Source organism: Lissotriton helveticus, chromosome 7, assembly GCF_964261635.1.
Source record: "Lissotriton helveticus chromosome 7, aLisHel1.1, whole genome shotgun sequence".
NCBI classification, from domain to species: Eukaryota; Metazoa; Chordata; class Amphibia; order Caudata; family Salamandridae; genus Lissotriton; species Lissotriton helveticus.
The window spans coordinates 510,098,712-510,115,199 of record NC_136068.1 but is presented as its reverse complement, the minus strand read 5'-3'; the positions used below and the strand labels follow the sequence as shown (position 1 = coordinate 510,115,199).

The 16,488-nt window shown below is 49.8% G+C and overlaps 1 protein-coding gene across 1 annotated transcript in view; it reads right to left on the bottom strand.

Annotated features, from left to right (window-relative positions):
* Positions 1 to 16,488, bottom strand: part of LOC144768685 (uncharacterized) — a 9,047,330-nt gene that overhangs the window by 2,167,135 nt on the left and 6,863,707 nt on the right. Inside the window, exon 55 of the mRNA XM_078652515.1 lies at positions 8,601 to 8,693. Coding sequence (XP_078508641.1) covers positions 8,601 to 8,693 — 93 coding nt within the window. The remainder of the gene's footprint in view (positions 1 to 8,600; positions 8,694 to 16,488) is intronic.

Sequence of the window (16,488 nt, the reverse complement as noted above, 5' to 3'; positions counted from 1 at the left end):
TTACCGGCCTTTACCTGTAGCTCCAAAACAGTAGCGGAAGCTAACCGGGTCTTGGGGCCCCCCTGCTGTCTCTTTCTTTGCTGGTTTTGTAATGGAAGCTCTTCTCCATGAATGGGGTCCGTTATTAAGACCTCTGTCTCATCTTTTGCAGCTTTCTTTCTGGCATTATTTGACTTTGAGCTGGGGTTCTGTTTAGGAGCCATTTCGTCCCTCAGCTGCTGAAAACCTGCTCGATAGCTACTCCCAGAGCAGATGGACTTCTGCTTCCTCTCCTGACTCCACTGACAGCAACACCGAAGCGAGCTCCGCGGCTGTTCTCGACTCGGCAGCTGACTCCGCCCACCTCTCAGCTCGAGGCGGCAGCCGGGAATGACAGCCTCCAGCGCCCGCAGCACAGCCCTGAAACGCCGCCTCGAAGACCCGAGCCGCGCGAGAGTCAGCCACATTTCACCGTTTTCAGCGCCAAGAGAAGCCTTTAAGCAAGGTATGCCAGCTATGCGCGATGGGTTATTCGGTAGTACGTTTTGAGAGGGGTTTCATCCAGATTACCGTCCTCGCCGTACCTGCTCTGCACCGGCCGCTCAAGCGGCCGCCATCATGCCTTCGGGGGCCACATGGATGTCTGTGATTGATTTAAGAGCAGGTTGTCCTGTGGAGGGGTGATCTTAGGTGCAGTTGATGCTCGGGGCTGGGGCTTCTCAATCCCCAATGCACAGCTTCGAGGGTGCCTTGGGAGCTGCACGGGAAGCGTCTCGCAGTCTTTTCAAGATGGCCGGTCCCACGTCTCATGTCGCCTCCACTGGTCTCAGCTTTGCTGTGGCTGTGGATCGGGCTGAAGGAAGTCTGGGAGTCTGGGTCTTGTCAGGCTCTGTGGTCGGGCTCCGGCGGAAGCGTCGGACAAAGCAAGTCGTTGAGCGCTTGATGGTGCCTGCTTGCGCAGGATGGCCACTCCTTGGCCACAAGGGAGATTCTTCAGTATCTTCTTGTAAAGTAGATGGTAGAAGGTCCAGAGTTATGTATCAAAGTTTCAGTCAGGATAATCTGATGTCTTAGGACGCAGCTCCTACCTTTATTTCAAATCAAGGGGCTGGATTACCTGCTAGGTCCCTCCTATGGGTGGGACCAGGGAAGGGGGTGGTTACACCCTTTTCCCCTTTGTCCAGTTTCGCGCCAGAGCTGGGGCTGGGTGCCCCAGCACCGGTTTGAACTGGCCTATGCATGGGGCACCTTGTGCGCCCCAGGCATGTCTCGTTTCTTTCATCCCCCCCCTGCCCCAATCCACTATCTCCTGTCTGGGGTGGTGCTAGCACCTCCCTGTGACAGGAAACCTATTGTCCAAGCCTCCCGTGCTGGAAGGGCTCCCAGCAGCAGGAGGTCAGACTTGTGTCTATGGCAGCAGCATTCATTTTGTGATGCTGGGGCTCTGGTTGATTTTAACCGCGTTTAAGGAAAATAACATGTCTTCTCCCTCTAGAAGGGTGGAATGCTACCCCCGTCACCAAAACTGGCGAGGGGGTAGTATTCCAAAGCGTATGACACCTTACACGACATGTTTCGATAAAGCCAAACCAAAGTTAGCAATAATCGCGAGGATTATAATGCACTTAAGAGTATATGGTATGGCAATATCATAGAACAGCTATAAGGACATGGTTCCGAAAGCTGCAGACAAGCTCAGCTCATGCTAGAGCACCATCTCACATACAACCAAGCACTCTGCCTTCAGGATTGTTAAGGCCTGCCATAGGAGTGACTTATAGGTGCATATGTGTCTATATGTAAAGGTAGATATAGGAATACTATATCTAAGCAAGGGGTGATTACACCACCTTGCCCCAGCTGAGTGATCAGCCAGTTGTGTCAAATTGGAAGGCCAGCCAGGGGTGGCAAAAGATATGCTGCAGCCCCTGGTAGGCCTTGGGTGCCTCTATGCCCTGGGTGCCTATGGCACACTGTACAGGGACTCACAAGAGTGACCCAAATACCGATTGGTGATGTACCTAAAGTACATGGTGTTGAATTTAGAGAGAGAACAGCAGGGCTGTGGGTCTGATTAGCAGGCTCACAGCCACATTAAGTCGAAAACCAGTGAAGCAAAAAGCAAAAAAGTGGGGTGACCATAGGAAAGCAGACCCTACTCTCCTACATTGAGGTTACCATCTCCTTTCTACCATCACACCCAGACACTTCTACTCCCTTACCACTAAATTGGTTTATCTTCTTTGCCCCTGTAATACCCTCATTATCAGTATGTTTTTGTTGTCCAGTCGATCTAAAATCTTTTTCTTGTGGGGTAACTATTGGAGTACCATTAAGTTCTGGGACTGTTCTTTCTTGTACTGTACGATCAGAAACCAGTATAGTGCCCACAGCTTTTTCCAGTGCATTCAAGTTAGCCGTGACAATTCTTTCTAGTTTCCCCAGATTTTCGTTAATTAAGTTTATCTTTTCAAATAGAGGTAACATCAGTGACTTCATAAGATGTTCTATATGTCCCAGGAGGCAGTCAGGAATTTGGGCTACCAGCGGCGAGCGCTGTGGCAGCTCAAATATCCGTTTACCTTGGTCTTTATTAGGCAACCGAGGAGGCACGTTGTTAGTTGACAATTGTGTGGGTTTAATCATATCCCCCTCTAAATTGGTAGTTTGAATGACTTTTGGGCATCTGCCCTTTTGTGCACCTCTCCCACGCTTTCTTTTCCCAGTCTTCGTGTTTACATTTGTATCCTTTTTAGGTCTTTGCTCGGTTCGAGTGCTAGGGATAGTGGAAGTACGCATCTCTCCCTTCCTATTTCCTAAAGTTGCTATGCTATCCCTAGTAGAATTAACTGGGGTGCAAACAACGGACCCATCAGATCCAGCTGACTCTATGCTAGTGTCCAACCAATTATCATCCTTAGGTTGATATACGGATAGCCGCTCCGGGGTTACAGCTTCCCTAATGGTGCCCAGCGAGGATCTTTTAGAAAATATTGGCTCTAATGATAATCTTTTTTCCGTTAGTGCTATTTCGCGTTCTAAAACGACTGCAGCTCTTGTGATAAACTGGTCCAAAGTTCCAGTAACAGTTCCTCTAATGCTACTTGGCACAACTTTCCTCCTGCATTACACGTCATGATAGTGCACCTCGGGAGATATAATTATTTGAAGTAGCAATAGAATGACGATAACAACACCACAATACAAAATTTCAACCAGATCAGATAAGGGTACTTGGTGGGTACCAGGATAAAATGTTACTCCCACGCCAATACTAGCAAGAATATTTATATTTTAACTAATATCCGGCTCACTTAACTGAGCTTGAGTCCCAGTCCACGTTGGTGAAGTTAGGGGGATGGCCCAGCCCGGCATCCTCTGGCCCCGGATGGCCACAGATGGCTCGCCCTTTGCCCGGGCTTCTCCTGGGACACTCCCGCGCAGCGGGTGTGGCAATTGGTTAAGAAGCGTCAATAGTCGGGGGCGGTGCTCAGGCAGGGAACCAGGTGTGTGGGCAGCCAGCGGACTCCAGGGACTTCAAGTCCCTCAGTTGATCCGGCACGTCTCCCGAGCAGCCAGCGCCCTCCACGCCAGCCACAGACAGCAAGCACCTCACGGCCCCCAGCATCCAGGGCAGAAAGATCAGGTTAGTTAAAAGCCTCAGCAACGATGCGGCACCTCAACTCAAAGCTTCCAGGCCCAGGATCTGCTCCATAGAACTTTTTTCAGTATCTGCCGTATTGCTAATAATGCTCCCCCATAATGAGGCGCTCTGCTCAAATCGAGAGCCTTGAAACGCCGAGTTCACAGAATGAAAGTCTGGTACTCAAGAGATTATAAATGGTAAAACAACTTGCTTAACTTGTCTCCAAGTCTTAGCCTGAAGGCTACTCTCCACAGCTACCGCTAGGATAGCTTTCTATAAGGTTGACTTTATAACCTACCATCAATAAGGGTCGTTTGGACTGGTGCAAGATGCCCACTAGAATAGTGGACATCATATACCAGGCCAACTTCTCACACCCATCACCCATATTCCTGAAGTGGTCCTTATACCACTTACTTAGTATATGGTTTGTGAGACCCCTAGGGCAGAATTGTATTTGTGCAACTTAAAGTATGCCTAATGAGTAACTTGTGATGTATTTCGATCTCTGACCTCATAAAGAGTGCAGAGGGGTTGTGTTAGTAATAAATAGATATATAGTTGATATATACATTGTGTGGTGTCCTTTCATTTGGTATTCAAGGGATTATATATGGTAAAACAGCTGGCTTCACATGCTCTCTGAAGTTTTAGGCTAAGACTGCTGGTCCATGCTACCACTAGGATAGCGTGTCTAGAAGGTTGACTTTACAGCCACCATCAATAAGGGTCGTTTAGACTGGTGCAAGGTGCCCACTAGAATAGTGGACATCATATACCAGGCTAACTTCTCACAGCGACAATTTCAGCACTCTCTTCTCTGGAGTAGAACTAGAGGCCCTGGAACTCACAGGGGCTTCACCTTCAGATAGAAATCCTCGCTGGGAGGAATCAGGAGGCTGGTGGGGGATTCAGATGTGCCTGTGACTCCAGCAGGAGGCTAGCTCTCTTCTAGCCCTTGGGTGATTGCTTTAGCAAAATAAAAGTTCTCTCAAAGTCCTTTTCCCTGTTCTTCCAAGTACAGGGGGAACTACTGCAGGCCAGTCCAAGAAATAGCACACAAGCACCAGGACAGTCCTCTCCTGCAGATTCCTTCAGTGAAACGGACAGAGGTTCTTCTTGACATCCAGGAGCAATACAAAATTTACACATATATTTATACCCCAAAAGTCTTTGTTCTAAAAAGTCACTAGTCACTGAACCCAGCCAAAACCAGTTCTGCTCAGTCCTGGAGCACTTTGTTTACCAGGCTGCATTATTCCTTTCAGAAAGAAGGGGTCTGCCATCAGACGCACAGTAGGGGGTGGAACCAGCATTCACCTTGCCAGGCACAGCCCTATTCAGGTCAAGGAGCTACCCCTTCCCAATACCCAATGCAGATCTCTCTATTCAACCCAGGTCTGACTCAGCCTGCCTTGCCCCTCTAAACCCAGACAGCCAATACACTTAACAGCAGAGCACACTGGAAGGCGTAGGCAACAAAATACCTACTTTCTAAAAGTGGTATTTTCAAACACAAAATAGAAAAATAACCGCTACTAAAATATGTATTTTAATATTCTGAGCTCAGGCATACTAAATTAGTTTTTCTACCTTGTTCCTTGGGTCAGTTAGGATTATAAGATGTAATAATCAAACTGCCCATTCTAGTCTATGGAGAACAGTTAGCCTTACCGTAGTGAAAAACGAAATGGGGTGTAATTCACTACCAGGACATGAAACACATATCACGCCATGCCCTACCTTACACACACAGTGCACCCTGCCATAGGGGTGACTGATATGATGCCAAGGGAAGGTTCAGGGGCTGGGAAGTGTGGGTACTTCACAGCCAAGATGGCAGTTCTGGACTGCACACAGACATTGCAGTGGCAGGTCTGAGGTACACTTTACAAGCTGCTTCTGGGGGTGGCACAAACCAGTGCTGCAGGCCCACCAGCAGTATTTGGGATACCAGCCCCGGGCACACACAGGCCACACTACTAGGGACTAACAGGTAACCCAAATAGGCCAATCACGGATATACCAATTCATAGTCATATTTAAACAGGGAGAGCATATGCGATTTAGCACTGATCAGCAGTAGTAAAGTGCCCAGAGTCATAAAGCAGACAAAACAGAACAGGAAAAATCCACGAGGAAGGCAAAAAGGTTAGGGATGACCCTGCAAAAAGGGCCATTTCGAACACACACCAACTCTATGGTTCTTACCAGAGGGAACTTCCTACAACAGTAGGAAGAGACAAACTAGAACTGGCAAAACTTCCTGGGCAAGGAATAGCAGCTATATAATAGCCAACTATTACCCCAAACAGGGTAAGGCAAATCCCTATAAAAACAAGGGACCCTCTTGAGTCAAGCTCGTAGGCAGAGGCTCTAAAAAAGGGATAAACAGGGGTAAGGTAAAGAAACATGGGACCCTCTTGCATAGCAGAGGGGAAACACGGCTAATCAGCCAGACAACCGAGAACGACTGGGGCCCAGCTACGGGTGCCAGCAAACAGTGACAACACTGTCACAAAATCAAAATCCACCATGAGTATCAACCCAAGGGATGTCATGGGAATATAGACATGAGGTGCCAGACTGCTGAATCAGCATGGTCATCAAATAGATTGACCCCATCAAATGGCAGATCCCTGAGTTGCTCCCAAACATTCTCTGGAAAACGCCATCGCGGAGACACGCATGGCGATGCAGAGCAACTGACCTGTCCTTAGCCCAACCCACGGAGTCAGTATTGTCCATGGCCGTTCGGATGGAAAACTGCACCAAGTCGCAGCCATCACGAAGCAGCCGGTCCATATCGGCACAAGGGCTCTCTGGCAAGGACGGTAGGAGTTGTTCAACAGAATCCCAGAGGGCAATAGTAGCCCAATCAAACTCACAGGATGTGTTCAGGGACCGGAGTCCCCAGCTGGTGGACGCAAACACATTGCGGTCACATGACTCTAACCACCTAGACTCCTAAGTGGGAGGATCCAACCGAGTAGGGGAGGAAGAGAGATGCCTGGATTATGAGTCCTTGAGCCCCAGGGAGGAGGGACAAACAGGCAGAGTCATCGGTAGCCGGGCAATGGTGATGTGCAATAGCACGATCCATGGGGTCCCTGGAAAAGGGCCGCACCCAAGTCCCCAGAAGGATCTCATGTAATGACCCTGCAAATGGTAACAAAGGCTCCACTCCCACCGTGCCCTGGTGGAGAAGATCCAGCAAGGGATCTGAAGGCCTAGAGACAGAGAGCGGTTACATCTGCAAAATATCCGCAGCCCTGCAAACTGCCCTTGCAAACCTCTCACTAGCCTCCCTGGCTCTACGAGGTGGTGATAGCAAATCATCAATAGGGGACGGATGTAAGCTAATCCGTCCACCAAAGGGGCTCAGCAGAATGAGGAGCCGGCCAATTCCCCATGGGTGCTCGCTCCAGAGAACGAGGAAGTGACTCTGGGGATGGGGAATCCACTTGATCCACGCCCTCCACCAATAAAGGAATAGTCGGGGATGGCACCAGAGTCGATCGGCATCGAGACGGCGTCATGTCGCTGTTGCCGACCTCAGAAGTATGATTGTCAGACTGGCATCGATCGAACGTCTCCCGAGGCAGAAACATGCCGGGAGAGATGGAGCTGACTCGGAGTTGGGCTCCGCTCTGCAGCCGCATCCAGCGATGCCGCAGGGAGCCCTGCAGGGCTGTGTGAAGGAGCTATAGGAGGGCTGGACGTCTGGGTGGGATGCTCTTCTGGAGAGCTTCCTGACGTTACAGTGACTTCGGAATCAGAGTCAGGGCACTCGATTGGCATCAAGGGTAAACCTGCCAGCTGAGTCCCAACCTGAGTCCGTACCCCACCCTATGGGCCCCGAAGGCGTGCCAGAGAGAGGGAGCAACCCAAAGACGGCCTGCAGGGCCCTGCAGTAGGCCTCCATCTGGGTCCAAGTTGCCCCAGCACCAGCAAATGGTGGATATGCGGGGGTCGACTCCTGGGAGCCCTTGTCTGGTAAAACCGGGAACAGCGGGCCCCGATGTCATGTCGACGTGAAGCTGATGACTTCTGCGATTTCCTCTGGTGCTTTCCTGAGGTGGGTGAACGGCGGTCACAACTCTGGGACCTGCCCCTAACAGGAACTTCCTTATGGGAAGACTGGCGCCGCTTGGAGCCATCCGCTGGAGAGGGAGACTGGCGCCCAGAGGGTTCCGATCGGGACATCCGGGCAGACAGCAACTTCATTCGTCGTTCCCTCAGGAACTTTGGTCTCAGCCGCCGGCAGGCGTCGCACTCCATGAAGTTGTGGTGCTCGCCCAAGCACCACATACAGATTTTGTGTGGGTCCGTCGCTGACATCTGCCGCGAACAGGACCGGCACGATTTGAAGCCCGCAGGCATCGATACACTGTTCCAGATGCGAAAAAGCGCTGAGAAGGCCTGAAAAAACAAAACTGGCCAGAGGTACCGCTTCTCCCAGATCCGCGTTAGGATGTGGAAAAGAAGAAAACTGACATCAGCACACCAGGGTGGTCTTATATGGCTCCATTGACGTTACTTCCTTGGATGATGTCAGGACAGAGACAGGGGGCAGGGGGTGCTCCCCCCGCCTCCCAGCGGGCAGAGGTACTGCTAGGGAAAAAGTTTTCTGGATCCAGTCTGATGCCTGGGGATATTCTAAGGAATCTGTGGCTAGATGTCTGTATCAGATTCTGCAGCTAGAAGTCTATTAGATACTGTAATTTAGTTCAACATTATTTCATATGGGGTTCTAAGGACATAACTGAATTGTAGAAACATGCAGTTTGTGTATATCAGCAAATAGTAAACTTACACAAAACTGTTAAATTATTCAAAAGTGTAAGTTACCTTTATGAATCAGGCCCTAAAGTCTAGTTTATAAAATAAGTATTCAACACTGTAAACTGTGTTTTCTTCTTTACATTGTAAGCAAGATTTTTCCTGGATGCGACTGAAAACAGAGACTTCTTACCTGCCGCAGGAGGAGGAGGAGGAGGAGGAGGAGGAGGAGAAGAAGGTGCAGGCAGAGAAGGCGGGGGTGGGGGTAAAGGCATTGACCCCAAATCTAAGAAAAAATAGAAAATTACGTATTATTGAAAATATTCAAGAAAACAGTCAAAAGCGCAAAAATTGCTTTGAGGAAGGGTAAGTTAATGTAACCAGTCCCAACAGATTGCATATATTTTGTCAGGCGCTATGTAGTCTCCCATCACATTACTAGATATAAACACTTTCTTTTCTGTGTATGTTTGGTCTTCAGATTTACTGGAGCTGGGGTACAACATCTGGGAGGAAAATGGGGCTGAGTGTATTTCCAACTAACTTCTGCAAGAAGGGGCGCAGGAAGACAGGGTGGTACACACACAGGTCTGTGAATAGCAGGGTTTTGTGTGAGCCTCTGTGGGAGGGATGGGCAGAAAAAGAAGCGGGAGGCTGAATACGTTTCTTAATGATGGCATATTTTATTTAGTTTTATAAAATTCTTTTGTTTTGTTTCCTATAGGTTGTTTCCTATAGAATTGAAGTCAGTGATTCTGCCAACTTCCTCTTTCTTCTTTTCATCCTCCTGACGTCTATTTCATCCAGGAGGGTGACACAGTGAGGCGCAGAGAAAAAAAATGAAACAGATAGTGGTAAGTAGTCAGTTCTCCTTAAGTCTGTGCAGAATAGGACCATTTCACTACACCCTTATGATAGCATGGGTGTAGGAGCGTAGGATCCCATCTAGAATAGTTACTCCCACTTTTTGACTGGTGTCAGTGGGTTTTGGACTAGTCTGATTGGGATCCTCCTAATTAGGACAGTCACTGTGCCTTCTCCCTAAATTTGACTATGGTACTTTGGTACTTTCCTAATTGGCTACTGGTGGACACCTCTAAGTACCAAGTATATGAATATATGAAGAATATCTTTCCTATTGGTCTGAGGACTTGTGCAGAGAAGGGCGAACCCCCAGAACTGGTGTGCCTGGCTGAGGCCCACCCTGACAGGTGGAGCTGCTCATTCTTTATGGCTCTCCACTTCGGTTTGGTTGGTCTCATCTTCTTCATTTGTGTGGAACTTCTGAAGCCCCTGGATGTGTGTGATGGACTCTGTGGAGGGGAATGAGAGGGCTCATCCGATTGCAGCTTATCAATGTTCAACACTGTTTTTGCTTCCTCCAAGGTGAGCACACTTCATGTCTCACAGTTTCACAAAGTTTGGCAGGATGGATGCCTATAACATGGGGAATTATTTTCTCCGTCATGACTTCTGTAATAGTTCTCAATAGGCGATAATGCTATAGGATAATGGAAGGAAGGTCCTGATACATCCAAACCCTGGTGCACTCGAAGTCTATGAAGTTGGGTCTCGTACATCTGCCATGATGATTTCCTTATGTGTGTAATAATGTAGATATGTCAAAATGTCTTGAGGCATACCAGGTGTTTTAGCAGGGTGTTCTATCTAATACGATATCCTCTGGTGCAAGATCTGAAGCGATGTAGTGGAAGAGCCTGCAGACATATTTCTCCAGGCCCCCCTCAGCGGCCCTGTAGGAGAACACCTTTGCTTCTTATATTAGCCATCCCAAACCGGTTTTCTTTATGCTCTACTTGATAGCGTAGCTCCATGTTCTTGTCCTGTAGCTCCAACAGTTTACAGGGATATGCATCAAGTTCCTCTTTATGTGATTTGTTGCACAAGTTACTACTTGTGTAACGATATATCTGTAAGAGACATTAGTTAGTGATAGATTCCTTACCTTAGAATATCCCCAGGCGTCAGACTGGATCCGGAATTTTTCTGCGTAGCAGTACCCTTGTGCGTCGGTAGGCGTCGTCTGCGGCTCCGCGTCCGTCGTCGGCATCGTGGGCGCCGTGATGACGTCGTCGGAGTACTTAGACGCCGCCTCCGCGTGCTGACGTCAGTTCTTAGACACAGCTTTTCCGCACCAGAGACGCAGAGCCATGTTAATAACCAACACTGGTGCCATTGAAACTAGGGCCCTGAAAGGGGATGACCTTAACCATAGATATCGGTTCGCAGAATGGGGAGGATGGGTGGGTCGGTAAGGAATCTATCACTAACTAATGTCTCTTACAGATATATTGTTACACAAGTAGTAACTTGTGCATCTGAAAGAGACACGTTAGTGATAGATTCCTTACCTTAGAATAGATACCCCAGCAATACCAACCCCGGTGGTGGGTCTTGTGAGAAGTTGGCCTGATATGCAGTGCTCACTATTCTAGTGATCACTATGTATCAGTCCAAACAACCCTTATTGATGATTGGTTGTAAGTCAACCTTATAGACCAGCTATCCTAGTAGCATGGATACGAGCAGTCTAAGGCTAAGACTCTAGAGGGCGTGTTAAGCCAGCTGTTTTACCATCACATTACCCCTTGAACACCAAGTGAAAGGACACCACACAAGTTGTTATGAAAATAAACAGATATTTATTTATAACAAGACTACCCTGAACTCTTTATGAGTCAGGGAGCTAAGCACACAACAAAACTCGTAAGAAAATACTTTAAGTCGCACAATTTACACAAATGCCCGAGGGGCACGAAAAACCCTATACTCAGTAAGTGGAATGCAAACTTGCTAGCAGGTAAGTAATACGTTTCTAGACTTAGAAATCGCTAGGCCTACAATTCTAAACACTGGGATTAGATGCAGGAGGCCTGTGGACGTCGTGTGCAGAGTGGGAACTCTCACGCGTAAGGCGGGAAAAAGTCTATGGAGGCTAGCAGTTGCAAAGTTACTGTTCTCGGGCGAACCCGACTAGGTGGGTCGAAAACAAGAGTGGATCCGAACACTTAGGGTGTTGGACTATGCTGGAGCACCGGAGTACTCAGGTTACCTAGCCCAGGGGCTGCGGCTGCATAGGGTTGAAGTTGCGTCGGAAACTCTCGTTGAAGATCCAGGAGCCTGAAGAAAGAGTTGCTGGCAGGCGGCCAGTGAAGAAAGTTCGGAGTGATCCAAGCCTGGATCAGGGAAGAAGAAACCTGTAAGCAGAGGGGACCAAGTTCTGAATCACTAGCCAGTGATTTGAGTGGGCACCAGGATGGCACCGGACGAAGTCACCCCAGCCAGGTGAGTGGGCGCTGCTGGGCTCTGCAGTCTCTTGGACCAGGAGGCGTTGTCGGCGACCAGGATGGAGGTGCGAGCTGTCCCACGAAGGTTCTTGCTGTCGACGTCGCTGGACCCAGGATTGGGCAACAAGTCTTGGCAAATGCAAGGCCCACGCGGTGGACCTAAAATGGCGTCTTGAGTGGACCAGGAGGGTCCAGGGTGCTCCTCTTTTGGAGGGGAGCAAGGGCTAGTCTGGAGCAACCAGACCAGCAGTAGTTGTCGTCGTGGAGCGTCGTGAGAGGGCCACTAGCCAACGGGCAAGCGACCTGGACAACGCGGTTGGCAGCAAAGAGCAGAAGGGCCCCACGCAGATCTCGTGGATGCAGGGGGGCTGAACTTCGGTGCTGGAGCTGCTCAGGGTCGGGGCTTCTCTTACCCCAAAGCACTCAGTTGAGGGTCACTCGGGAGTCGTGCTGGACAAGCGTCGTGCAGTTCTGAAGATGGCCGGTCCCTCGAGGTCTCGTCACACCCACGGGTCACAGCTGGGCTGATGATGTAGGTTGAGGTCAGAGGTGCCAGGGAAGCCGGTTCTCGTCGTGCTGGAGCAGTCTTGATCCGAAGGAGAGCCTGGCAACAAACCGCGATGCTTGGTTGGTGCCTGCTGCTGCAGGGTGACTACTCCTTAGTCACAAGGGAGAATCTTGGGAAGAGTCTTGAGTTCCTTTCGTGGAAAGTAGTTTCAGAATTCAAAGATGATCTGATTTGGAAGGGGGCCAGTTCCTACCTTTATCCTGCAAAAAGGGGCTGGCACGCGACTCAGTCCTGCCCTATGGGTGGGACTAGGAGTGGGTGGTTACACCCCTCTCCTTTGGCGGGCTTTCCCCAGGCCAGGGGCTGGAGTGCCCCTGGAACTGGTTTCAGCCGGCCTATGCACAGTGAGCACCGGGGTGCCACTTGCAGTCACCTTCCTCTAAAGCCCTGCCTACCTAGGATACACAAAATCCTGTCTGGGACGGTGCTGGCACCGCCCCTGGCAGGAAACCCTTTGTCCTTGCCTCCTGGGCTGGGAGGACTCCCAGCAGCAGGAGGGCAGACTTGTGTCTCAGTGGCAGCATCCATTTTGTGGAGCTAAGGCTCTGTCTGACTTTAACCGGGGTTACAGGTTACATACATGTCGTGTCCCTCTAGAAGGGTGGAATGCTAACCCCGTCGCCAGAATTGGCGAGGGGTTAGTATTCCAATTCGTATGACACCTTACTCGACATGTTTTGATAAAGCGATACCAGAGTTGGCATATAACCGCGAGGATTATAATGCACTTAAGAGTATATGGTATGCGATATCATGGAAACGGCTAAGGGATGGATCCCGAAAGCCGCAGACAGGCTCAGCTCATGCCAGAGCACTATCTCACACGATTCCAAGCACTCTGCCTTCAGGATTGTCAAGGCCTGCCATAGGAGTGACTGATAGGAGATCTGTGTGTCCATTTAGGTTTAGATATAGGAATACTATATCTACAGCAGAGGGTGGGTACACCACTCTGCCCCAGCTGTCAAGCAGCCAGTTGTGTCTGATTTAGTTAGTCAGCCCAGGGGTGGCATAATGCATGCTGCAGCCCCTGGGAGACTTCTGGGTGCACCTCAGCCCTGGGTACAGGGACTTGAGAGGGCCCAGTGCCAATTCAGTACCTGAGTACAATTTGGAGTAGAGAGAACAGCTAGGCTGTGGGTCTGATTAGCAGGCCCACAGCCAGGGAAATTCGTAAACCAGTGAAGCAAAAAGCAAAAATCTGGGTGATCATAGGATTGCAGACCCTACTCTCCTACATGACCCCCCCCCAAACTTTGGGACAATAAACTAACCTTGACCAGGTGAGTCTTCTTGCTCTAAGTGGAAATACCTGGAGAGCCCATCAGCATTGCCATGATCAGTACCAGGTCAGTGCTCCACTGTAAAATCCATCCCCTGTAGGGAAATGGACCACCTAAGTAGTTTGGGGTTTTCACCCTTCATCTGACTTAGCCATAAGAGGGGCTTATGGTCGGTCTGAACTGTGAAGTGAGTTCCAAACAAGTAGGACCTCAACTTCTTCAGGGCCCATACCACAGCAAAGGCCTCCCTCTCAATAGCTGACCAATTTTTCTCTCTGGGGGTCAGCCTTCTGCTAATGAAAGCAATTGGCTGGTCGTTGCCATCAAAATTCAGCTGAGATAGAACAGCTCCCACACCCAACTCAGAAGCATCTGTTTGGACAATGAATGGTTTGGAGAAGTCTGGACTCTTTAGGATAGGTGCTGTGCACATGGCCTGCTTTAGGTCATCGAATGCTTTCTGACAGCTTTCTGTCCACTGAACTTTCTTTGGCATCTTCTTGCTTGTCAGGTCATTAAGGGGGGTCACTATGGACCCATAATTTCTGACAAATTTCCTATAGTACCCAGTCAGGCCCAAGAAAGCTCGAACCTGAGTCTGGGTGATTGGAGGAGCCCAGTCCTTGATGGCCTGTATCTTACTCTCCAATGGCTGAACCTGGCCTCCACCTACAAGGTGGCCCAGGTATACAACCTGTGTCTGCCCTATCTGGCACTTAGTGGCCTTGATAGTGAGGCCTGCCTTTTGCAGGGCCTCTAACACTTTCCTCAGGTGGACCAGGTGATCCTCCCAGGTGGAGCTAAAGACAGCAATATCGTCCAGATATGCTGCACAGAAGTCATCCATCCCAGTGAGAACTTGATTCACCAGCCTTTGGAAGGTGGCAGGTGCATTCTTCAACCCAAAGGGCATTACCACAAACTGATAATGACCACCAGGGGTAGAAAATGCTGTCTTGGGCCTGGCTTCCTCAGCTAACCTGATTTGCCAATACCCAGCTGTCAGGTCAAATGTGCTTAAGTAGTTGGCAGAAGCCAATCTATCTATAAGTTCATCTGCCCTTGGTATTGGGTGGGCATCAGTCTTAGTGACTGCATTGAGGCCTCTGTAGTCCACGCAAAACCTCATCTCTCTCTTACCACCCTGGGTGTGAGGTTTTGGCACTAGAACTACTGGGCTAGCCCAAGGGCTATCTGAGGGCTCAATGACTCCCAACTTCAACATTTTCTGCACTTCTGTTTTGATGCAGTCTCTGACATGATCAGGCTGCCTGTAGATTTTACTCTTGACAGGCAGACTGTCTCCAGTGTCAACCTCATGGGTACACCAATCAGTTTGGCTGGATGTCAGAGAGAACATATGTCTGAAGGATTGCAGAACTTGCCTGCAATCCTGTTGCTGATGTTCAGAGAGGCTGCCACAAAAGACAACACCATCTACTGATCCATCATCAGGATTCTGAGTGAGCAGGTCTGGGAGAGGGTCACTCTCTTCCTCCTGTCCCTCATCTGTGGCCATGAGCAAGCTCATGTCCTTCCTGTCGACATATGCCTTGAGCCTGTTCACATGGAGCACCCTGAGGGGGCTCCTGGGGGTTCCAAGGTCCACCAGGTAGGTAACCTCTCCCTTTTGCTCAATGATGGTGTGGGGCCCAGACCATTTGTCTTTGAGGGCTGCTGGTGCCACTGGCTCCAGTACCCACACCTTCTGTCCAGGCTGGTATACAGTCAGGACAGCCTTTTGGTCATGCCAAGCTTTTTGGAGTTCTTGGCTGGCCTCTAGGTTTTTAGATGCCTTCTCCATGTATTCAGCCATCCTGGAGCGGAGACCAAGTACATAGTCCACTATGTTGGTTGCAGGCTTTTTGAGAGGTCTCTCCCATCCTTCCTTCACCAAACACAGGGGTCCTCTTACAGGATGCCCATACAGAAGTTCAAAAGGGCTGTAGCCAACCCCCTTCTGTGGGACCTCTCTGTAAGCAAACAAGAGGCAGGGTATCAGGACATCCCATCTACGCCTGAGCTTTTCAGGTAGTCCATGAATCATCCCTTTGAGGGTCCTGTTGAATCTCTCAACAAGCCCATTGCACTGTGGATGATAGGGTGTGGTGAACTTGTAGTTAACACCACATTCCTTCCACATTGCAGTCAGATATCCTGACATGAAGTTTGCACCTCTGTCAGAAACAACCTCCTTAGGGAAGCCCACTCTGGAGAACACTCCAACTAGGGCCCTTGCCACTACAGGTGCTGTAGTGGTCCTAAGTGGAATAGCTTCAGGATACCTGGTGGCATGGTCCACCACCACCAGTATAAACTTGTGCCCTGATGCTGTCTGGGGTTCCATTGGACCAACAATGTCAATCCCCACTCTTTCAAAGGGAACCCCTACCACAGGTAGTGGTATGAGGGGGGCCTTTGTTGTGCCACCTGACTTACCACTGGCTTTGCAAGTGACACAGGAGCGACAACACTCCTTGGTATTCTCATTCATGTGGGGCCAGTGAAAGTGTGAGACAAGTCTGTCCCAAGTCTTTGTCTGACCTAAGTGACCTGCAAGGGGAATCTCATGGGCCAAGGTGAGAAGGAAACCTCTCAGAGACAAGGGGATGACCAGCCTCCTGGTTGCACCAGGCTTGGGGTCTATTGACTCAGAGTACAGGAGTCCATCTTCCCAGTATACCCTGTGGGCACCTGTGGCATTCCCTGCAGCCTCAGCAGCAGCCTGCTGTCTGAGGGGTTCAAGGGAAGGGCAGTCTAACTGTGCCTTCCCCAGGTCTTCTCTGGAGGGTCCCCCTGAGCCCAGAAACTCAACTTGATCAAGTTCAAGCTCTTTAGGCTCAGTTTCCCTAAGCTCTCTCAGATCAGCCTCCTCAGAGACTTGATCCTCAACCTGGGGCAAGGGGGAAGGCAAAGCCTTAC